Source organism: Taeniopygia guttata, chromosome 1, assembly GCF_048771995.1.
Source record: "Taeniopygia guttata chromosome 1, bTaeGut7.mat, whole genome shotgun sequence".
NCBI lineage: Eukaryota > Metazoa > Chordata > Aves > Passeriformes > Estrildidae > Taeniopygia > Taeniopygia guttata.
Genome location: NC_133024.1, coordinates 21,854,725 through 21,879,169, shown reverse-complemented (window position 1 = coordinate 21,879,169; position 24,445 = coordinate 21,854,725). Strand labels below are relative to the sequence as shown.

At 40.9% G+C, this 24,445-nt stretch overlaps 1 protein-coding gene across 2 annotated transcripts; it reads left to right on the top strand.

The window, feature by feature from the left end:
- The first annotated feature begins 4,012 nt into the window (after window positions 1–4,012).
- CCDC80 (coiled-coil domain containing 80) lies at window positions 4,013–24,368 on the top strand. Of its 2 annotated transcripts, none has more exons than XM_030265454.4 (8): window positions 4,013–4,630; window positions 5,007–6,919; window positions 11,008–11,164; window positions 15,025–15,161; window positions 15,793–15,941; window positions 19,228–19,331; window positions 20,903–20,983; window positions 23,001–24,368. In XM_030265454.4, the coding sequence occupies exons 2-8, from the start codon at window positions 5,015–5,017 to the stop codon at window positions 23,345–23,347; spliced, it is 2,880 nt and encodes a 959-aa protein (XP_030121314.4). In that variant the 5' UTR covers window positions 4,013–4,630; window positions 5,007–5,014; the 3' UTR covers window positions 23,348–24,368. The 2 variants fall into 2 exon arrangements, with proteins under 2 accessions (XP_030121314.4, XP_002193038.5); XM_002193002.7 differs by having other exon boundaries at window positions 4,154–4,630; window positions 5,002–6,919.
- Window positions 24,369–24,445: the final 77 nt, after the last annotated feature.

Genomic DNA, 24,445 nt, shown 5'->3' with positions numbered 1-24,445 from the left:
ACCAGTTTGCATCAGTCAGTTTGGTGCAGAACTTGTGTCAGTCCTGCCCAGAAGGACTGCCTCCCCGGCTGATGTTTCCATCCCAGATGCCAACCAGATGTAGAAAAAGGAATGGGTCCATGTGAGAGCTTCCTCTCACCAGCAAGCTCTGTAAACTGGACATGCAGAGGTGCTAAAGTCAAGGTCAGCTTGAGCATAGGCCACTAATAACATCCAGGCATCAGAACTTCCCTAAATCTCAACTATAGACTGAACTTTTGGGGCTGCCATCCTGTCAGTACCTAGGAAGCTTAGCCTTGGTTCAAAACATTTAATGTTATAGTTAGTATTATTTATTTTTAAGGCTTGAGTGTCATATTGCTTCACCAGTTTCTAGGCAACATTCTCGAGGACTCCACAGAAAAATGTATATTTAAAAAGTGAAGATTCAAATGAGTTCAGCCAACCCATTTATCAAAAGCTCCTTTCTATTTTAGGAGCTTGATCCAACTAACCAGGCACTGCTCTTTTAATCACAGGTCACTGCATTTGCAAGCCTCCCTGTACTGACTCCCCTTCTTGCTCACATACAGGGGGCTGAAGTGCAGCTCCCCTGTTTACACTACTAGTTGTTATTTCTCCAGCTGCTGGCTGGGTTATGACCCCAGTCAGATTACTAATAATAGCTTCTTTCCCACTCAGGAAAGTGAGGACCCCGCAGGGTTCAAGAAATATGTCCCTTGTTAGAGCATCGACAATGTCTGGCTTCACAGGGTTCAGGCTCTGGTGCTCTCCACTCTCACAACCCCCCACTGGCATCAGCAGGGGAGCCTACACCTGCTTATCTGGCTCCCAGCTTCCCAGCACTGTCCAAAGCAGACAATGCCAGTTTTCCTAAGCCCCTTGTTTCCTTTCACCTTCCTTGGCAGCAGTTTCTCCCACCCTCTCTGGAGACCTGCCTTGAAGTCTGCTTAGAGGAAAGTTCTCAATTGCCCCTCTGGCTGTCTTCTTCTTGCTGCTGACTTATTTCTCCAGGTTTTGAAGGACTGAGAAGGAATCCTATTTCAAGGGATAATTGACATTCCTATTAATTATTTAGCAGCTGAAATAGTGTACACTGAAATTGTGTGCACACCTCTTGACACATTTGATATATTTACGTCTGATACCTAAAGCAGAGTATTAAAAGACTTGCAGTGCTGTCATCCTTAAACAGATACATAATTTCCCGTTATGGACATAACATTAACTTTCAGTTCCTTATTAAAGCACTCTAAGGGATACAGGTTTTTTGCATTGCATTCCACCTTTCTCAAACTGCTCATTTCAGTTCAGTGGGCTATGGAATTCGTTTCCGTAAGCCTCCAGTGAGCTGCACTTTTCAGGGGTGGGTGTCATTTTGATCTCAGATTTTCCATGTAAAGGTGTCCGCGGGAGTTAATTCCATCCTTTTGTGATTACTTCCAGTTCAGCCAAGAAGGTCTCTTAAAGCCTTGATTTGAAGACTAAGCCAGAGAAAACAGCTACATTCTTGACCAAATTATCCCAGAGTTAACTAAGACACTCAGTAAAAATTTCAAGTAATTGCAATTACCTCAAGTCTGCATTTAGCAAGATTTAATTTCTAATCATTGGTTATCCTTCTGCCTTCCTCTGCTGGATTAAAAAGCAATTTATTTGCAGATCTCTCTTTCCTGTGTATGCATGAGAAAATAATGAACAATGTGTGGCTGTGCCTTTCACATAGTTAATTCCCCACCTCCCTTTCAGAAGGATCATATCCAGCTATCACACCACTTTTTGAACCCTTTGCAATCCTTTTGAAAAGCCTGATGTGTACAGCATAAATCACATTATTGACACTACATATAACTTTCCAACTTTTCATTGGGCTGCTGGCAGGCTTTCTCCTTGCTGCACTATCACACCAAAAGCCTATTTCCAGGGGCTTGTATACAGTGACCTTCAAGTCTCTTACTGAATAGCTCCCTTCAAGTATATTGACTGGATCTTGTGAATGTTTTATGGTTTTATTTTTTCTTCTTGCTGTAAAACCTTTCACTGGCCCTCTAATATATGTGTTCACTTTACTAGGAGTCCCCTATTGGCCTGTATAAATTATTTGCTTTCTAAGAAATTTTGATGTCAAATATTTCCAGCAGTCATTTCAAGTTTATTCCTTGCCTTGGACAAAGGTACTATCAAACATCAGTCTTGAGAATATCCCCATGGCTGCATGTTTGCTTGTGTGCTAGATCCTCCCTACACCTGCCTACAATCCATCATCTTCACTGATCTGCCACCCTTTGATACACTTAAGGCAGATTTTGTAGCATGCTACTTCTTCAGTCAGGTTGGGAAAGCAAAGGAAAGTTCTCACAGAAGTTCTTCAGCATATCTATAAGTGAACAGGACAGACAGCAAAGCTAATGTTGGAATCTGTTTCTTTCCTCTGCAGTCATGCACTGAACATATTTTCCTTGGCATCATTTGACTTGTGTAGATGAGTGATGTTTTGCCTCTGTGTGGTTTCAAATTATTACCAAACCAAGCAAACTGAGGAAGCTTAAATTTTTTAATTGATTTACCCCAAATCAAATGCTTGGCTTCAGCACTGGAGGGTCACTTCTTTTTAAAATCTTTGCAATGAAACTAGATGAAACACTGAAATGAAAACCTCATTTTTATTTACAGTCTTTTTAAAATATCATCATGAAGTAAGGTAATTTTTAATGACATTTTTTCCTTGTCATGATAAATAAACCAGAAGACTTGACACTAAGTGGAAAATGTTACCCACCCTTACTCCACAGAACTCCAGCTTTGTGATTCTTGTGAGGTACAGTCCCAGTGAATGTAGGATGTGATATTTTGGGAAAGGCTGAGCATTTTCGCCATCCTGTTAATATGAGCACAGGCATTCAGCATTTTCCCCTACCTCCAGGCCAAACAACTGGCCACAAAACACAGACTGAATGCATATTAGCAAAAGCACTACTAATGTTTAGAAGTGCATTTGAAAACTTAAATAAAAATGAAGAAAATAAGATAGAAAGAAAGGGAAGGTTTTTTTCTTTGAAACATTAATTTCAAAGAAAGTAGAAGGTGCACCTTCACCTCCAGACAATATAACTGAGATCAAATCCAGTGTGTTATCACAGACATGTAACAGCATCCCTGTCAAGAAGCAAAATCTTGGAAAACACTTAAAGTAGTATTAAAGTCTTGGATATTTTTAGGTATTGCCCATCAACTACAATTAAGTGGTGTTTTACACTGAGGATGCTCAGCACACTGAAGCCAGTGTAAATCAGCTAAGGACCAGGTGTTGCCAGCAAGGCTGTGCCAGTTTACATCAGCTCAATAGAAATGGTATCATTTATACCATGAAGGGAAAGCAAAGGACATGACTCTGCCTTTACCCTTGTCTCTGTAGATATTTTTGTACCTTTTCTCTTTTTTTTCCCCACTGGTGGTGAACATTCATGAGAAATAGATATGACTCTAATTTTAATACAATAGTAAACAACCTGGTCTTTAAAAACTACACATTAACAAACAGTCATGCCCATGTGATGTTTGAGGAAAGAATATACTGACATACATGAGGACCTGAAAGAGAAACTGGCTGGAAAGTGAAAAAAAAAATTTATTTCATTGAGGAACCCCAAAAAAACAATAAAAAACAAGAAAATGGGAAAGACAAGGCAGAAACAATGAGGTTTTAAATAATAATTCTTGAACAGCAGAGCTGTTATTGAGACTGATGGAAAAACACACTTTTTTATACAGACAGTGTCCATTTGGTGGGAGGAAAGAAAAAGCTGAGATCAGAGAACAGCAGAGAGCTCAGATGCGTGCAGGAAAGAGTTAAGGCTGGAGGCACCCTCTCTGAAGTGCTCTGTGATGCTGTGCAGTGTTTCAGCCCCCAGAGCCTTCCTCCTCCTCCCTCCCTGTGTCAGAGTGGGGAGGAGGCGGGTTCTGCTGAGCTGTTAAATCCTGAGTGAAGTTTCCCCCATTTCCAGTGGCCACCGTTGTCTGAGGCTGGTTCGGAGCAGGGCTGGGGTTGCCCTGACATTTCTGGGACCGTGGCCAGCCAAGAAGAAAAAAGACGAGTGTTTTACAATTTGCTTTTTTCAAAGTGTGGAGAAAGGGGAAAGGGAAGCGACCTTTTTTTTTTTTTTTTTTTTTTTTTTTTTTTTTCCCAGCATCACATTCCTGTGTTTTTCTTCAGCCTGGAAAATATATTAGTGCTGGTGCTTTCCTCTCTGGAAACAAAGGAGCCAAACAGGACTGAGGAAGCAAGCAAGGACTGAGAAGGTTTGGGAGGTTTACAAGAGAGGGACTTGGAGCAACCAGAAGTTCCCTTTTCTTAAATGAAATCCCTGCCTGTGTGGGTAACCAGTACAGCAAAAATCCAGACCTGCAGGTAAATGGAGAAGCAGAGATCACAAAAGAAATTTCCGCTAACCTCATCCCGCCTGTCAAGAACGTGAAGAAGAAAGTTAAAAGACACACAACAGGCTCTGCAACCTGTAGGGTGCTTAAAGATAAATCACTGAACAACAGTAAAGCTGTATGGCACTGGTCTCCTTTTAAAGGAAAAAGACGTGAGAACTCGTCTCCGGCAGGGAAACACGTCCCTGAGAGGGTAAGTTTCAAGTCAAATTCTTGGCTTTCTGCGCTCTGTATGGAACCTTTCTCTGTATGTCTTTGCATGTGTGTATAGTGAGTGTGAGAGAAATGGGGAGAGTGAGAGGGAGAGAAGGATGCAGATCATGGTGTCGTTTTAGATAGACAGTATCGTGTTACAGAAGGATGATCTCATTTTTTCATAAAGTGATCCATTCTGTGTTTTTTCCAAAAATAACTGCAAAACTTAGAAAGCCACTAGGGCAGGACTGAGGTGTAATCAAGCACTTATAAATCACACTAAACAGCCAGTCTGTGCTTTGCATTTTAATCACTTGTGCAAGATATCATCATCCTGTCAACATCTAATTTTTCTCCTCTCCTCCCCAGCACAGATTGTACAATGAACTGGAGGCCAGCTCTCAGCTTAGCCCTGCTGTGGGCAGCATGGTTAGTGTGTGGCTCTGAGAAGACACAGAGGCTAGTGGAAAGGGGGAGCCATGGAGTTAGGAAAGTGCCCCTGGCTTACAGAGCTTCAAGCAGCCTCCTGAGAAGGTCTGGAGCATCCCTGAGGAATTCAAGCCCAAATCCTCGACACCCTGTAACCAAGAGGGATTCTTCAGCACCTCCAAAGCCACCTGCCAATCTCCTGCAAGGGGAAACAGGTTCCCAGGCCAGGGGCACAGGGACCAGAATGAGATTGGTACAGAGACTCACAGCTGCAGCCAAATACCCCAAGTCCGAGATGATTAAGGATGAAGGGATATCCTCTGCAACCCAGTCACGAGGGATACGTTTTCCTTCAGGGTCAAGTTCCCCCAATATCCTGGCCAGCTTTGCAGGGAAAAATCGGGTGTGGGTCATTTCTGCCCCCCATGCCTCTGAGGGCTACTACCGGCTCATGATGAGCCTGCTGAAAAATGATGTTTACTGTGAATTGGCTGAGAGGCACATCCAGCAGATTGTGTTGTTCCATGAAGAGGGGGAAGAAGGGGGAAAAGTTAGAAGGATAACCACTGAAGGAAAAATCCTGGAACAGCCACTAGATCCTACCCTTATCCCTAAGCTCATGAGCTTTCTGAAACTGGAGAAAGGGAAATTTGGCATGGTACTGTTGAAGAAAACCCTGCAAGTAGAGGAGCGGTATCCTTATCCAGTGAGGCTAGAGGCCATGTACGAAGTCATTGATCAGAACCCCATCCGAAAAATTGAGAAGATGAGGCAGAAGGATTTCATCCAGACGTGCAAAGCAGCTGGGGTGGAGGGGCAAGTGGTGGAGCAAGGCAATAATGGGGGCACCATGCAGCCTATCCCTGGCAGTGAACATGTCCAGGTGTCAGCAAGGAAGGAGGATCCAAGGAAGAACAATAATCAGCCAACAAGGACCAAAACAGTGAGGAAACCAATGACAACCACAGTGGCCACTCCTCTGCCTACAGTAAGGACCACCACCGTCCCTCCCACCACCATGACTACTCGTGCCACCACCCATGCAGTGACAACAGCCAGCCGGTCTACAACAACAACTACACCCCTCCCCAGCACACAGAGGACCTGGACCACGAAGTCACATTCCACCACAGAGTACCACAGGCTGCCAGTAGACCCTGATGTCACCACGCCACGAGTCACAGCCTCTGAGGACTTCTACTCTCCTGTGTGGAAAACAAACCGCAGGGACCAGCAGCGTGGCCACCAAGAGAAACAACTGGCAGCAGCCACACCAGCCACACGGAAACCAAGCAAGGCTGCCCGCTATGACAGTTCCACAGAACTCCCAACAGCTCCCTCAGTGCACTATACAAAGGCAAATGTGGGTAGATTTAAAGATAACAGAACTGACAGAAAGGACTTTAACCATAGGGACCTGAATGTCACACCTGGGCAACACAAACCAACTAAGACTAAACCACCAAAAAAGAAGACCCAAGAAAAGATACTCAGTAATGAGTATGAAGATAAATATGACCCGAGCAAGCCTGCTAGTTCCTATTTAGAGGAACAGTTTGCAGCAGGAAATATTCCCCCAAAGAAAGGAAAGGAATCAAAGAAGCATGACCGAATGGATAAACCTGAGAAGAAGAAGAAGAAGGACAGACCTGACAAGCAGCAGAAGAGTGAGAAGCAGTCCAAGAAGGTCAAAGCTGAAAAAAAAAGCAAGCAGGACAAAGACCGCAGTAAGAAGAAGAAGGGAAGCAGGACTGAGAATGAGGATTTTCCCAAGTCCAACAAGAAGACTTTCCCACAGCCCCCCAGGAAATCAGCAACTAACCTCCTAGAATATTTTGAAGGCAAGAGGAGACTCATTGTAAGTAATACATACATCTGAATTTTATTACCTAAATAAAGTCTTATCTCCCTTGTAGTGGAAGTATGTGGAACTATAACTTTATAGAGGGTTTCTAGTACTTTTTTCTGGTACCTTTGTCTTAAGAGGTAAAATTTTTAGACCTAAATGACTGTTTTCAACAGGTTTCACAGCCTCATATTGGCAATTTTACGTGCAGTATAAGAATCAGTCATCCAGAGATTAGGATAAAACCTCTTCCATGAGCCACCATAGAGACATCAGATTATCTTGCTTCCAGTGGATATGTAGGTGTCAGGATCTGTATCATTATGATCAATAAAATGAGGTTCCAGTGTGGATTACATCCATTTGTCACCTTGGGGCACTTGCCAAAATTACCATGTTTCAGTGGTCTGCCTGTCCTGCCAGCTGTTACACCTGCTTCATATTGGTGCTGGTGTCCTAAAGCTGGAAGCAAGCCAGATGGATTGGCAATACTAGTGCACATCTGACTGAGGATATGCACAAAGTCTTGTGATCAGGTGCCCTGAGGGATGGGGAATTTGGGATTAAGATTTGATGGGAATTTGGCATTCAGATCTCCTAGTCATTTTCAGAGATCCTGCACAAACTTTATTTTGGTTTGGGTTTTTCTCCTGCTGCTTATATTAAACTGTAACATTCCAGTAAGTTTTCAAGCCTGAGAACTTCAACATGGTCTGGAGCTACTTGTCCCCAGGTTTTATAGCACTGTATGTTTTCCCAACTACTTATAAAAACCACTTCACCTGGGACAGGAAACAGTTTTAGTTGTAGAACAAATGTTTTTTTCTGGCAGATGACACATATCCTGAAGGGTACACTTTGGAAAACAGTTCTTTAAAAGTATTATTGTGGGAGCTGGTTTCTTGCAGTTATCCTGCTGCAGGCTGGTCTGTTTCACAGTTATTGTCCAATAGTCATTGTCACAAATGCCTTTGACTTTCTTGCTCCATATTCCAGTACAAATAGCTAAGGTGCCAAGCTAAGATGCCAAGTTAAGATTTCAACCATTGGAATGTGATGAATCATTCTGCTGATGATTCATGGGCCTGAAAACAAGGCAACTTTCTTCTCCCCATCTCCATTCTTCAAGGTGTAGGGAATGTGCAGAACTAGCACTAGAAGTGGAAAAAAGCCATGTATTTGAAAAAATGGAAATCGACAGAATTTTGCAAATAATGCCTATCAGTTACTTGTTAACTAATATTTAGCCAAAACAAAAGCTCAGGGAAACAAACTATGTAGAAGTTGGGATCCTTGAAATTGTGGTTTCCAAGAATATATGTAGCATCAGGACAAATATAAACAATCTTGAAAATACAAGAGCCAAAAGTAAAGCTCACACATGTCAGGCTGCTAATTCATAACACCACCACAGTCCTGGCAACTTAAAGGATTGTCTGAAATTTGAACCTTCTGATACTGTGCCACCTCACAGCTGGATCTCTGAGAAAAGAGTTGCACAATCTCAGGTTATAAGGCCAGAAGTCACTGAAGAAAAATGATTATGCCATGCTGTACCCACTTTTCCAGAATCTAATAACATCCTCAACTTGCTTACTCTGAAGCTCCCTGAAGAATAGATTTGGTTTGGTGATTAGTAAAAGCAGTGGCTGAACTCTATTTTCTCATTGCCATGCACAGCACATGTGGAAAATAAAGAACTTCTCAAGTTTCTTTGAATCCACACACATGCCTATTTGCATTCCTTCCAATCAAACTATTCTGTTCCCTTAAGGGAACAATCCTTACAATTAACTCTGTCATTCATGAATCTTTAGACTACCTCTCTAGATAATTAGCCCACATTGCTGCTGAAGCAGCTCTACCCAAGTTGTTCCCCATTGCTTTGCTGTACTTTTGTCTTTCAGACTGGCTTCCAAGGACATTGTTTCAGTCCTTTTCCAAACATCTTTTAAGAAGGACATGGGTCTTTAAGCTCTACATCATTAACAATTATAGATTTCAGTGTGAATTTCAAACATCTGGAATTTTGAAGTCTATTCTGGGTCAAGTTCAATTAATGACAAATACAGGTCCCAGGTGCAGAAACTGAAAAAAAAATCATGGGTTTTGAATCCAATAACCTCACCTCTCTAATAGTGGAGCTTTTGTTGCAGTCTTACAAATGTTTAGAAATTTTGGCCTTGTGAGTTTGGATTTTTTGTTTATTTCTCTGTGGTGATGAAATGCCAGCTGACAGTTCATTTGTAACACTCCACATGCACATATGCACACACACACACATGCATGCATGCAAACGAGAAACAGGAAAATAACCTGAGGACTGGAGCACCTCTCCTTTGGAAACAGGGTGAAAGAGTTGGGGTTGCTCACCCTGGAGAAGAAAAGGCTCCAGGGATACCTTATAGGAGCCTTCCAGTACCTAAAGAGAGCTTATAAAAAAGAGGGTGAGTGATAATTGTGGGTGCTCTTTCCCTGTAAGTGTCCAAGGCCAGGCTGGATGGGACTTTGAACAACCTGGTCTAGTAGAAGGTGACCCTGCCCCTGGCAGAAGGGTTGGAACAAGATGATCTTGAAGGTCCCTTCTCAGCCAAACCATCCTGTGATTCTGTGCTGCAAACACTGATAGAGACAATGCACATACAGCCTGGGTTAAAACAGACCTGGAACAAAGCTTTGGTTGGAAATTTGCTTTGTTTTACAAGATTTGATGAAGCAGATCAGATTCAGGCTTGACTCTGCATTCAGCTTATGACCTCCAAAACTAGGAGGAGACAATACAAATTAATGGTCTATTTTTCATCTCAGTCCTTAAGCCCTTCTCATAATCCTTTTTTTTTTTTTTTTATTTGAAGCTTTTTTATATGCATTTTAAAAGCAATGTGTTACACGCTGTAGCCCTGAAACCAAACCCTCTTTCTGTCTGTCACTCTCATTCACCTTCATGTCCTAAAGCTGTAGTCAAGCCAGGGGGCCTTTGCATAAATGAGAGGCAAATTTTATTAGCCTAGAAACGTTTTTTACATTGATGAACTGGAATTATAAAGAATGTACAGTAAAAATTACCCTTCAGGCCCCACAAACTCCAGAAGGCAGCAAGAAAATTATTACTCCTGTTTCAGATTAAAGCATAAATTTGTAATTGAAGGGTTTTGGTGATTATTTGTGACCTTAAATCATAAAACTTGAGTCTATATTCCACCTCTCTTTGTATTTGGGGGATCAGTGGCAGGTGCTTGATTGCAGTTCACTGCTGCCAGTTAGACTGATTACATTGCTAGAGCTGCAGCATTCCTAGGCATCTTCTGCTGCACAGGATCATTGAATGCTGTTATGCACACCCCTTCCCTGGAATATTTTCACCTCAATCACTGATGAATGATCTGGGTCATACACTTTAAATTTTTTAAAAATTAAAACTTTGCAATCCTTAGAAGGCTTTGAAGTAACCACTGTAGAATGTAGAGCTTTCCTCTTCCTTTTTGCCCACAGCTGTGCTTTCATGCAAGTACAAGTCCCATAAGACATCAAAGTGGCTTAGAACAAAGAAAAGCAAAATCAGTCATTTTCAGATGAGGTCACAGCGGCCTTAACAACTCCTCAAGGTTTTCCTAGATGGCCATCAGTTACATAAGTACTCATGCAGCCCTAGCTGTACTCACCCCTTGGCAGTCAAAACAGGCACAGGAGCCCTGCCTGGACCGTGGGATGAGGGCAGAGCAGCTGCCCTGTGAGTGAGCCAGAGCACCACTGAAGGCTGTGAGGGAGACCTGGTGGGCCTGGCACTGGCACGGCAAGGGATAAAAGGAGAATATGTGGCTTTCTGCAAAATATCGTGATATTTCTTCTACCAGCATTGGGGTAGAAGCAGCAGAGGAGCTGGTGCAACCAGCTGTACCTGCTTCCAAAGGTTTTCCTCTAGCTGGCTGAAGGTCTTTGGGTAAGAGTGGGCATGAAGGTACACTCCAAACAGAAATAAATGACAGCTTTATAGGAAAGAGAGCCCACTCTGCAGACAGCCACAAGTTCTCCTTCAGTAAAATAATCACCTGCTTCATTCCTTATACTAAACAAACTCTTTTGTCTCTGCCACCAACCAGCTGATCACAACCCCCAAGGCGGACAACACCATGTATGTACAGCAGCGAGACGAGTATCTGGAGAGCTTCTGCAAGATGGCAACCAGGAAGATCTCAGTCATCACAATTTTTGGCACCATGAACAACAGCAGCATGAAAATTGACCACTTCCAGCTAGGTTCGTTTTCTTTTAATACTTTCTTTCCATCTCATGGGCACAATACAGATGGCAACAGGAAAAATCACCCCAGCTTGGGTCAAAATCTAAGACTATGCAGGACCTGAAAAGTAGCTCATATAGACATATGTAGTGCCACCTTCTTCACATTCAGACTTTCCATGTAGACAGGTGACACTGGGCATCCATCTCTCTTAGGTAGGTTTGAAACTACTGTGTCAGTGTTCAGGTCCTGGGGAAGAACCCACCAAAGCCAGTGAAAACCTGTCCTTTTGCAACAACAGTGGCTAGACAAAGACTTCAGGTTTCAGTCCAGCAAAGCATTTAAGCTTAGGTATCTCTTGAATCATTGAATTATCTCATTTCTCTCCGAATCGAAAGGTTAACACCACTATGAGTGCTTTGCTTGATGAAGCCGAAGAAGTACAAATTTTCTACAGTTCTATACTGCAAATAGAATAAAAGTTTCTAATTTTGCTTACAGGTCCACCACATCTTTCCCCTCAAAGTTCATCTGGTTTTACCAAATCTTGGGAAAAGATGTGTGATGGAATAGAAAGCTCAGGAGCTGACCAGCTGCAGTGTGTTTCAGGTCTGGCATATAAAAGGCCAGAGGATGACAGATTTATGTCTGGCTTCCAGCTGTGCCTCTGCTACTCTCGGAGGGACAGGATCTAGCCTTGTGTCCCTGAGTGACAGTGAGTCACAAATCCTGCCAGACTGTCCAGTTGTGTACCTCCTTGACAAATCTGGAGCAGTGCAGGATTTTCCACATCAGGCCAAGGTTACTCAAGGTCACTTTTTGTGTACCTAGATCTATCTGCCTGTCAGTGGACTGTTTTGGATTATATTTAGCTCTAGTCTGGCTAATATTCAGATATTCACTCTGACATAGACCATAGTCTTTCAGCCTGTTCCAAACTTAACCTACATCCAAACCTTCCCCAAACCACATAAGTGCCTATGACAGCTGAGTTCCCGTATGAGGAATTAAATTGTTGAAGAAAAACAGGAGATTTAGAAGGGTATAGGTTAATCCTCACATGAAGTTCACCTTACAACTTTGCCCAAAACACCAAATCCCGAGCTTTATAGCAATACACACAATACAAAAAAAAAATACAAATATCTTTCTGTTCTACCTCCCCTTCTCCTCCACCCTTCCTGTTTGTATGGCCTCTTCAAGGCTCACTCTCTGTGAGCATCAGAGGCAGCAAAAGCTCCTAAGAAACATTTCGTCCACAGTATGTTTCTGTAGTGAGAAGCTTGAGCACCCAGCATGATGAGGTCTACTTGGAATGCAGCATCTTGGGACTGAAATATAAAAGACAACAACAGAAAAGACTTTTCACTTGAAATTTCAAACACATTTAGAAGTGGTCAATGAAAGAGCTCAGTGACACTGGTCGAGATTAGCTCACAGTGATACCAGAGAATATTTCCCACTTTCCCACTAGAATGACCCAAAAGCTGAGTGTCACTGCAGAGGTCTTCTCTTCAGCCCAAGTTAACAAATGTGGTCTCTTTTCCCCATGAGAAACAGTGCTTTATTCAACTAAATATCAGCCCCCTGGCTACCCATCCTATAATCAAAGCAAGCACCTAATGTATTAGGCCACTGCACTGCTAAAAGAACCTCCTGGCCTTCTGGAGGTTCTTTTAGCTGGAATTATTTGTAAAGATAAATCATCATCCCAGCCTGTCTAGCTGCCAAAGTTATGTGGAGAAATGTTTCTTCATTCTTTGAGAGAAAAAGCAAAGAGAGCAAGAGCTTTGCACATAGCAGCATAGCCTCTGGTGGGTCTTCATGCAGATCCCAGATGTCCTTTATGAGGCAGGGGTCAGGGACAAGTAATGACTTGGAAGGAAACCAGACTTTCTAGACTTGGAAGGAAAGAAGCAATTAGATTAACTTCTTTTTCTCCACAGAAATAATTTCCAAGTTTGAAAGGCAGGTCAGCCTTTGTGGCATTATTTTTTTCCTTGATACAGAATTTTGCATATCACTGTAATTTAATATTCTTCTTTTCATTTTAAGTTTTGAAAGAAAATCCCTTAAAAAGGAAAGTCTAAAGGGCTAATTTCATATTTATATCTAGAGTTTCAAGCAGAAAGATGCCATAGGTGAGTTGGTCTAAGGTACTCCTGTACCTTAGCTGTTTTCCATCACATTTCACAATAACAACTTCTGCATTTTTCTATCTCCGTCTAGGCCAATCAGATAGTCTTTGCTTTCAAACATGAACTTTAAGTCTATGTTTTAATGGTCCTACTTGCCATTAGTAATACATAAATCTCACTCATCAAGCACCTGAGGCAGGATTTAGATACATTTATGAAGTGGATAACTAATTAGCACATCCAGCAATCCGCACAATCAAAAGCTAATAGCATTGCTTGTTAATTCTTTATAAAACTTTGAACTGAGGTACATATAACAGTGAAAACTCAGATATATAGCACCATAAGTATAACCAAATTTTAATATTTGCTGGCTTGGCTTTTTTTTGTAAACAGTGGCTTCAAGGTGTGATACCTAATGATCAGATTCTAATTCAGACATTTCCCCAAAATTTTTATTCAGAAGTTTTATTCAGTCTATACACAGGATGGACCTGCTGCAAAATTTGAATCAGATCAGTATGCTCCTTAAAAGCCATGTATTTTTAGAAAACTATTTTAAATGCTTTGCTGTATAATGACTAAAATCTTTCTTCTTGCTGTGTGCTTCACTTGGATCAATTAATCACATCTCTATTTGCTGACAGATAATTATGGAGCAAGGGACTGAAAAGTTGTACTTGTGTATTCCACATTTTGATGACCTGTTGTGTCTCTGACTTCAGGCAGGTCACTTAAGCCATGGCTGGGATTTCTAAGTGAGGAGATGAATATAACATTCACAGTGGTGTCACAGGGCATAGGCAAGCAGTGTTTGCAGGGAGCTCCTGGTGCCCAGGTAATATTTCAGTTGGTGTGTGGTTCAGCCTGTCCTTAGCTCTCCAGGCCTACAATTGCATATGGAGGCTTGTTTCAGCACTGTTGTATAGGGCTGTGATGATGACACGGAGACTTTCAGGACTTGACTGCAATGCCCACTTGGTTCCACAGGATCCAAGGAACCTCAGTACCTCCACAGGCTTGTCTTCAAATCTCTGTCTTCAGAAGTCTTTTACTCATTGTTTCAGAATGTTTTCTTAGAGTGGACCACTGAGTAAGTACAAGTTGTACTCAAAACTAAGTTTTTGCCTGTCAGGCTGCTAGAATCAGCACGCAGGAGGAAGGAGTGCCAAAGTGGGGTATGTAGATAGGTATGCTGCCCGCACTGCAGCATTGAAGACACGTTTCTGGTTTCTTATAGTCACTACATGTAAATTTTTAAGACTGGTAAGGTTAACTCTACTGTCCTGGCCTACCTCAAGCTGTTTTAGATATATTTTACTGACCCAAATCACCTATGCCGTTTCATTTCACATGGTGCATATTGTCAAAATTTCTGTTTTCAATTACAGTAGTGGCTACATTTCAGGAGCTGACGAAATGATTAGTACATGCATATACATGTATGAGCATATTGAAAAAATCTCAAAGATCTTTCCAGGAAAAAGCAAGATTTCTCAAAAGAACATACAAATGATAAATAGTGCATGAGCCTTAGGATCATCTGATTTTCAAAGAGTGTTGGATTGGAAAACTAGACAGTTAAAAGTCATATGAATGAAAAGTTCACACACATGGTTTGTAATACATTGAATATGCTTCTGAGAAATGAATTCTCCCTTTTCTTTTGAGGCAAAATTAAAGGCAGAGTGCTGTGTGATTCCATGACTATTTTTATTTCTCCTTTGCCTCACATTAAGATAATGAAAAGCCCATGAAAGTGATAGAAGATGAAGATCTTGTGGACCAGCAGCTCATCAGTGAGCTGAGGAAAGAGTATGGGATGACCTACAATGATTTCTTCATGGTGCTGACAGACACTGACATGAAGGTCAAGGTGAGGGTTTCAACTCTTTGAACTCAGCTCTCTTGAAAGAAAATGCAGTGAAAACATATGAAAAAATTGAAAAATTTAGGAAATTACACTACACACTTGCATCTGAGGCACATCAGATACTGATGCAGGACCTGGTTATTGCTGGAGGAAAAGCAAAAGAACAGTAAGCTTAATTTTCAGAACTTAGGTAGCTATCTTCATTTTCTGCACTTAGGGGAATTCAGGAATTGTGTGTTTCTGCTGGAATGATGAGGCTCTGTTCCCCACACCTGCGAGGGTTCTAATGTTGTACCTGGCATTCTAAAACACACAGTTTGGCTGCTCAAGGGGATGACAGCACACTCCATAAGGACAATCCTCTAGTTGAATGGCCTTACAAAATAATATAACAACTGCAATGTCCTGGCTTTATCACTTTGGGCAAATAATGAAAACATGCCACTTCCAAAGGGCAGTCTGACTGCAAAAACAATTATATTTTCCATAGTTTCTGATCTGGTTTAGGCCTTGTTGCCTGCGTGCAAATTAGAATACTTGGATCTGTAAATATCTTACAGTACTGTGATTCATGCAGAAAGGCTGCTCTTATAAGCATCCTCATACCCACCTGTCTTGTTTTTTTTCTTAACAGCAATATTATGAAGTACCCATAGCAATGAAGTCTGTGTTTGATTTGATTGACACCTTCCAATCACGAATTAAAGACATGGAAAGACAGAAAAAAGAGGGCATTGTCTGCAAAGAAGATAAGAAGCAATCCCTTGAGAGCTTCTTATCCAGGTATCACCTTCTGTTCTTATCTGCTACTAGTTCTACTAATTATCTACTAATTATTATTATTGGAAAAATACCCATGTAACTATTTCTGGGATTTTTAAATATAGATTTCTCAGTATTTACAATGTTAAGCAAATACAGAGATGCAGACAGAACTGAATGCAGTCTTGTATAGAATGCTGAAAGACAGGAAGCATGTTTCCTGAGGAACTAAATATTCCTTGGACACTGATTTTCAGTGCCTCAGTTTCCCCATCATGACATGGAGATAATAAAACTGATTTGTATTAGAAAAGCAAGTAAGGATTAATTCACAGATGTTAGCTCAATGTTTTGAATGTATGAAGCACAGTGTTTATGTGTTTTGATCATCAACCATCCCAATCTCATTAATCCCATTCTAATCCCTTCCATGTCGTTCAAATCAGCAATTATTTCTCTCTAACTTCCTTCTTATCCTGCTTGAGATAACAGTTTGTCTTTGCCAGTATTAGTCATATTATTAAAGGTCTTGCAGATGTCTTTTGCAAAATGTTGGAGACCTTCTACAGAAAGACATTTTTGTTTATGCAATCTCTACACGCTGTGTTATTATTCTATCCTGAGACCTAAATTCCAGGCAATAAATTTATCTGGACTGTGGGCATTCAGACCCACAGAAGAGCTGTGCAGCTACAGCCCTCTCTCAATTATCACAGGATAATTGACATGAAATTAGGACTACCCCATCATTCTAGACCTTACCTGTTACAACTTCATCCTCCTCACCTACTATGAAATCCATGGGAATACACTGTTAAATTAAAAATCAGGTTTAAAAATAAGCTTTAAAATAGGCTTTAAAATAAGTGAGGCAGCATGGATTATGAAGAGGAGGAAAGGAGCAACAAGTAAATGAATAGGTTGTTGGTTCATAAACATTTTAAAATTCAATGACCACTTAAACAGAAAGAGAACCTTTAACAAGATCGACCCCACCCACCTCACCACCTCCTGTTTAGGTCCCAGTGATTCATCCTTGAAACCACCAAGAAAAACCACAGTTTGGAAACAGCTGATCAGAACAAGAAAGATCTTGTATACTGGAAAGGGACAGGCCCCAAATCCTTCTTTGCTTGGAAACAGCCCTAGTAATAAACACACATTAAAAAACTGGGCACAAAAAAATGCAGAATGTTGCATCTATAAACAGAACTGCTGCTGCACAGAATGTATTTGTTGTCTGTGAAACAAGCATCAGGCTTTAAATATTGGGTGGACTTCTCTAGCTGCATTAACTGGTCAGATTCCCAGTAAAATTAATTCCAGCTTTGTCCAATAGCATGTTCCCAGTTGAACAAGAGCCCTGGCATAATCTCCCTGGTGTTGTTCCTTGCAGAGCTCAGTTATAATAAGGCAAATATTGTTCTTAATAAACCTGCCTGCTGTGAAAGGAGACCATGAGAGCTTGAGTAATGCTTAAAAGCCACTTGTAGCAGGAGGAAAACCTTAAATTTGGGGGTGAGTCCTCTAAGATCTAGACACTGGCTCTGCTGCTCTCTGGCCTCACACATCAGAACACAATGCAAAACAGGTAGAGGAGGAAGAAAGGATCCACAAAGAGAAGGGTCTGGCTTGTCAGGAGTATTGGTCCATGGCTTCTGATGTCAGAAATAAAGCAGAAATCTGTACATCAGTGTTGGCAAACTAACAGCTGTGAAGGACCAACTGATTTAATTTTTAAGATGTAGTCCCAGATAAGCACACCAAGTGCTCCTTGAGCAGGGGCAAAACCAGCTTGAATGGCTTTCAACACTTTTCAGCTCTGTGTAACTCCCAAGGAGATACTTAAAAAACAAACAAACAAACAAAACGAAAAACAATCAAACAAACAAAACCCCCCAAAAACCAGAAAAAAATATAAAAGTATCTTAAAGTGACTTGCAGTTTTTCCCTAGGCAAGATATGATCCAATGGCCACATTCCGACTCACTGTTAATCGTGAAACAAAACTTTTCTATACAAACAGAAACTTTTCTATACAAAATAGCACAAAGATTATTTTGTTCCCCATTTGCAGAATAACACAAAATTCCCCTCGTTTTCTTCACATTACATATGCTTCTCATTCCTATTCAGTTAATTGTACATGCACATTCATGCTTCTTTGCTGTTCCACCTGAGAAAGACGAAAATTGAGGAGGTTTGTGTTTCAAGGATTTACTTTTCTAATTGTAAAAAGACATCAGTATTGATCAACAAGCAAAGTCATCAGCATGCCCTGCTCTTTTAACAACTTCTTTGACTTAGAGCAAGTCCCACCTTATCTTCAGCTTAAGTGAAGCAGAATTGACCCTTTGCATTAGCCTTCATTTTGAGATATTCACATGGTACAGCAGAAAAGCAGGCTATTATTATAACAGAGTAACATCTGCATCCATTTAAAAGATCATTTCCTGCTGTAAAAATATCTCTGCAGCTTTGCAAATTCCTACAAATCTGATTTATTTAGGTTAAGTGAAGAAGTACCTACATTTAAAAAAAAACAAGTTGTTGAGAGAATATTAAAAACCTCTAGAGGTTAGAATTTTTAAAAATTTCAAGCGTCCTTATGGCATTGCCTTTCCTTGACAGGAAAGAAAGGAGATCCTTATGCAAAATCTTGGGTAGATGATGCAGTCCCTATTAAAGAAAAATTCCAAGATTTATCTTATTGCCCCATGTATGCCCCATACAGCCACAGACTGACACAACCACACACTTACAAACAAGCTGATTTAGAGCCATGTTGAAGTATTTTGAGCAAACGTGGTGCAGGAAAGAAGAAAGAGGTCAGTGATTATTTACACAGAAGTATGAGTTATGTCTGAAATGAAGATCCACCCTAATTCTCAGACAGCCCTTGGACTTCAAAATAACTGTGCAGTTCCAGCAGTGAATGACGTAAAAGCTAAATGCCTAGTGAGGAATTCCACAGGAATCCTTCTCTCTTGAATATCACTTCTCAGTACTGCTGTAACTACTGAAGGGCTTTGAGCAAAGATCATAAACTTTGCAGTGTTTGTTTGGTGAAGCAGCAGCACTGCAGGTGTTTCTTTGAAAGTTTTGGACCTGTAAAATTCAAAACAAACTGTAAAATTAAAAAAAACTTTATCCTCTCCCAGTGATGGGCAGAACTGGAAAGATTTCCCATCCAGCTGTTACTTAGAAGTTGTGAGAGATATGACGTATCTCAGACTACAGAAAACAGAAATGCTGAGAGGACTTGAGTCCCATGTCATGACCATGCCTGGCCACACTCTCTTTTCAGGTTCCGATGGAGAAGGCGCCTGGTGGTGATCTCTGCTCCCAGTGATGAAGATTGGGCTTATTCCCAGCAGCTTGCTGCTCTTAGTGGACAAGCCTGCAATTTTGGTGAGTAGGAAGGAATTATATTCTTGTTCCCCCAAACCACATCCTTCCTGGTGATGTCATCACATGGTTCCTTTGCTCATGTTTGAACCTGTACAGTCTGAGGAGTCTGACAACTGAAAACTTTCCTCCAGATCCAAATGGAAAATTGTGTTAAGCAGGTAGTACAGCACAGTGCCAGCTAAGGCAGCTAAACAAAGCATTCCCTGGAATAATTTCTGAAACATTACCCTAATGTAGCAGAAAATGCTAACACTCCAAAGCTTCTCTTCAGGCTTGTACTTCAGGAGATTAATAGCTGTTCTGGGGCTTTTTTGTACTGCACAACTTAACAATACAAGGAAAATGCTTTGGTAAGGGCAGATCCTTTAAAATCCAACTGAGAACTGGGCCAGGCATCAGGGTTTTTTATTTCCTTACTGCTTCATTGCCAAAATCTGTAAAAATAGTAATGGAATCTATATCAATCCAATAAAGGCCCTCCCACACCCATAACTGGGTATTTAAGGTCCACCTACATAGTGGAGAGAGAAGGGCTTCTCCAGGAGACAACTAAGGGCAAGACCCAGGGGCACTCTTCTGTCTTCATGTCATGAAGTGCAGAGAGATTATTCCTCAAGTTCCTAGCAAAGCACACACCATACAGGGTCTAGACTACTTCAATACAATGAAACAGGTCCCTTTCAATAGCTGCTATTCCAATTGCACCAGAAGGGAGATCTGCACAGTATGATTGTTTATTCATAATCACCTGGCTTTGATTCAGAGCATCAGCATCACCTCATCTGGAAAGTGCCAAAGTAAACTGTGGCATGGGCCACTGCAAAATGCTTTCTGAAGAATAAAATGTAGTCAAAACAGTTGAGTATTCTGACCCTTTAGTAGGGACAGCTCGAACGTAATCCAGTGACTTTCTAAAGCCTTTGTCAATGGGTGTTTTAACTAAGTGGTATGTATCCATGCACCTTACCTCCAAGTTAAAAAAGCAGTTACATCAAAGATTTTGCAGACTGTACTGACTCATGTTACATGAAAAGTTTCTGCTGTCCCTAAGGTCTTTCTTCAAAGCAGAGGCAACAGTCCAAGCCTTTGTGCAGGACAAATGGAAGAAATGAGTATTTATCATAAGCTATTCCCTGCAGTCATTCAGGGTTTAACTGGAATAGGTTATGTTGCCTCTAAAGAATTTTTTGCTGTGTGCATGATAAGTAAAAGCTTTACTAGTCAAGAAAACAGTACAGGAATATTCTGGAGTTGGAGAATTGCCTCTGCAATTTACTGGTGATTCTGATGCTTGTATCCCTATGCTACAGAACCACATCACCATGCTGCTGTCCTTGGAACAGCTGTACGTAACTCTTATCACATTTACTCAACACATCAGCTTATCCTTATGTTAGGGACAGATGATGTGACTGGCAAGGACTCTATAGAAATCAGTAATTCTCCTGAAGGGCTGGCTGAGACTGGGGCCTAATGTAGCAAGCACAGACCTGGCTGATTAAACTGAGATCTGCCCAAAGATAAGCACAAAGATTTGGTCTGACCCAAAACCTTCTTAATTTCCTCCACAGGTCTGCGCCACATAACTATCCTCAAATTGCTGGGAGTTGGAGAAGACATTGGAGGTGTCTTAGAGCTGTATCCAATTAATGGTAAGTGATTGTTTCCAGTTTCTTCAGTACTACCCATGAAGGGCATTATACAGTGCTGAGTACTTTGCTGTAATTTCTTTAGAGGGATGAGTATGACTGTTTTCCTCTTTTGTTTCTTTTAAGAAATAAGATGAAACAAAAACAAACAGAAAGCTTTCTTGGTGTTTCTGCGCTAGATATTTCATGGGTTCTTAAGGGGAAAAAAAAAGCACTAATATCTGAAGTCCATCTCATATTTTGATTTCCTGCTTAAACTTACAATCCCTAGGACACTCTTCTGGCAGCCTTGCTGTCAAAGACAGGGATGTCTGTGCCTTTTTACATGCTCAAGAGTTTGCAGGACTAATAGAACACACAATGAGCTGATTCTCCTTTATGGATCCCTCATTAATATTCATAGAATGGCTTAGAGCGAATAGGATCTCTTAAAGATGATCTAGGTTCTAACCCACTGCCATGGGCTGGGACATCTTTCACTTCATCAGGTTGCTCAAAGCCCCATCTAACCTATCTTTGAACACTTCCAGAGACAGAGCATCCATATGGGCAACCTGCTCCTGGGTCACACCACCCATATTCTACAACACCTCTTCCTTATATCTAATTTAAATTTACCCTGTTTCTGTGAAAAATTAATATCCCTTGTTGTGTCTCTGGACACTGTTAAAAAGTCTTTCTCCATCTTTCTTATAAGCTCTCTTTAGTATTCCACTTGCATCCTAGCAGGCTCTTCCAGGCAGATCCTTAAAAGAGTCCCATTGCCAAATGCTGTGGTTTCCTCTGCTACCTAATCCAAACAACTACCTCCATCAGTGAAGGGACAAAAACAGAAAGCAGCTAATTTATCTCATCTGTGCTCCAACTGCTCTCTGCATGGAAGAATTCTAGTCCTTCTACAGCACCAGGAACATTAAGTCCATGTATGAGATAAAAATAAACAGAGGAAGCTGATGTCAGACTTCTTCCATCAACACTCTTGCAGCCTCCACTGATTTTTCACTGGAGGCTTCATTATTTTATTTATAGTTCCTATTTGTTAAGATCAACAGATCTTTGTCTCATCTTCCCTTGAATTGATGTTGACTTCTAGCACATATTCTACTGTGACAACTTCTAGAGAGGTACCTATTATTTGGCCCCTATAGCTTTATTTGAGTCCTCTTATTTCTTGTGTGGGGAAAAAGGTGAATATTTAATCCTTATCCATCCCTGCAGTGACACTGACATTCACGCTCACCTTGCTTCTGCTTCAACCATGCTATCAAGGGACCTTTTGAAGTCTTCTGAGAATTCCTTTGAAGTCTTCTGACATAGCCTTTGTCAGCCTTAACCACCTGCTTGCTGACCTCTTCCAGAGAACCTCAAGTCTGTAAGGCAGGGTGCCACTGTGTAAGTCATGTTGCCAAACTAACTATGAATATATGTGCCCACTGACCTTAGTTTACTTACTGTTTTACAGTTTCTACTCATTTACCCAACACAGACTTCACACTTAAAAGCCCAGAGTTCACCAGATTTACCCTAGAACGTATACATTGAAGAGGAAATTACATCTACCACATCCCATACCTCACATATCATGACAGTTCAAGAGTGAGGCTCTATAGGCTCTATGTCCTGCAATTCTTCTATCACAATTCAATTCTTTTAATTTCTTTCACTGTTACTGTTTTCCACATATGCCTTCTGCAATACATAAACTCGTGACCCAAACTGCAAAGACATCAAAGAAATTAATGGACTTGGGATGACAAAAGATGTACCACACTATAGTAGCTTCAGGCTAGAGAATAAGGACGAGTTTACAAAACTTAAAAAAGCTGTTAAAAATACATCCTTAGTTCACAGTAATTTCATTTCGGACCCAGGAAATTGATCTGAACTTGCAAGTTACAAGAATCTTATATTGCCAAATCTTGGGCTATAGCCTCTCCTGTTGCTATTTTTTTTTTACCTAGAAACCATCATCATTGCCTAAATAAAACATTAATGTTGATTTTATGTGATCACTTCCTAGGAAGCTCAACTGTAGACCGAGAAGACATCCCAGCTAATTTGGTGAAAGACATTCGGAATTATTTCCAAATTAGCCCGGAATATTTCTCCATGCTTCTAGTGGGGAAAGATGGCAACGTCAAATCCTGGTATCCTTCTCCCATGTGGTCTATGGCGATTGTGTATGACCTGATTGATTCCATGCAGCTCCGGCGCCAGGAAATGACAATCCAGCAGTCGCTGGGCATGCAGTGCCCTGATGATGAGTATGGTGGCTATGGCTACCACAGCTACCACCAGGGCTACCAGGAAGGCTACCAAGATGACTACCGTCACCATGGAAGTTACCACCATGGATATCCGTACTGAGCACAGCGACTTAGCCTCTGGCTGCCCCCATGCCTGTCTTCCAATAGCTATCAAGCAATAGGTGGCCAGTTGCAGAAAATCTTCCCAGGCCACCTAGATATTCGTGCCTCGTTCTTCTACTGTTCAATCAAGGGACTTTGGTCATTTTCCTTCTCAAAAAGGAAAATGCAAAAGCCTTTCTCAAAAAATGCAAAAGCCTTTACAGTGAAGCAATTCAAACCAGTAGCATTAAAGCTTTAAACAATAAAAACTCCTTTATATTTTTAAACCTTTATAAACAAAGGCCATCAGCAGGTGCTGTTTGTATTAAAACCAAACAAAAAAAATCCCACAGCCCCAGCCCATGGGCACTACAGTAGGATAGGAAACAGTCCAACAATGTGCTTTTTACTACTTTTTCTAAGGAGAAAAAAAAAGTATATTTATTGGAAAGTGACATTTAATTATGCTTATAAAGAGAAACAAAGAACCACACTTTGCGTCTCTCCCAGAAAAGAAGAATTTAAGAAAGAAGCATGGGGCACACTCTTTAATAATAACAATAGTAATAAAATCTTTTTGAAACACCATGTTTAAAAAGACAGCATCCCTTCTACGGTGCATTACCATTGTAATTAGCTGACTTTATGAATGAAAATAAGATATATGGCTATGGCAGAACTTGTTCCAATATAATACAATGTAAAGTTCTTAACTACAAAGCTTACTGCATGGCTATTTATTCTTTCAGTTGGGGTCCCTGTTCTCTTGGGTTCTGCCCACCTCACTGTTAAATCCAAGTTAATGAGAGCTAAGTGGAAACACCAACCAGAGTTAGCACTGTCTGAAATACAGAATCTGAAAAGCATTATTTTCATCAGAAAAAGAAATCTCATTCAAGTATATTTTCAATGAGTTGTAACTAGCTCTCTATAATAATGCTTTTAATTAAACTGTTACTCTAAATTTCAAAATTTCTTTTACCTCTTCTTCTCATACCCTTGCCTATAAAAGTGATTTGGATTAAATGTTTATAAAAGTATTTGCGATTAATTTAATCTGCTAAACCATCTCTATTTCTGCCACACAATCAGAAAGGTTTCTTTCCTCCCTTCTCAT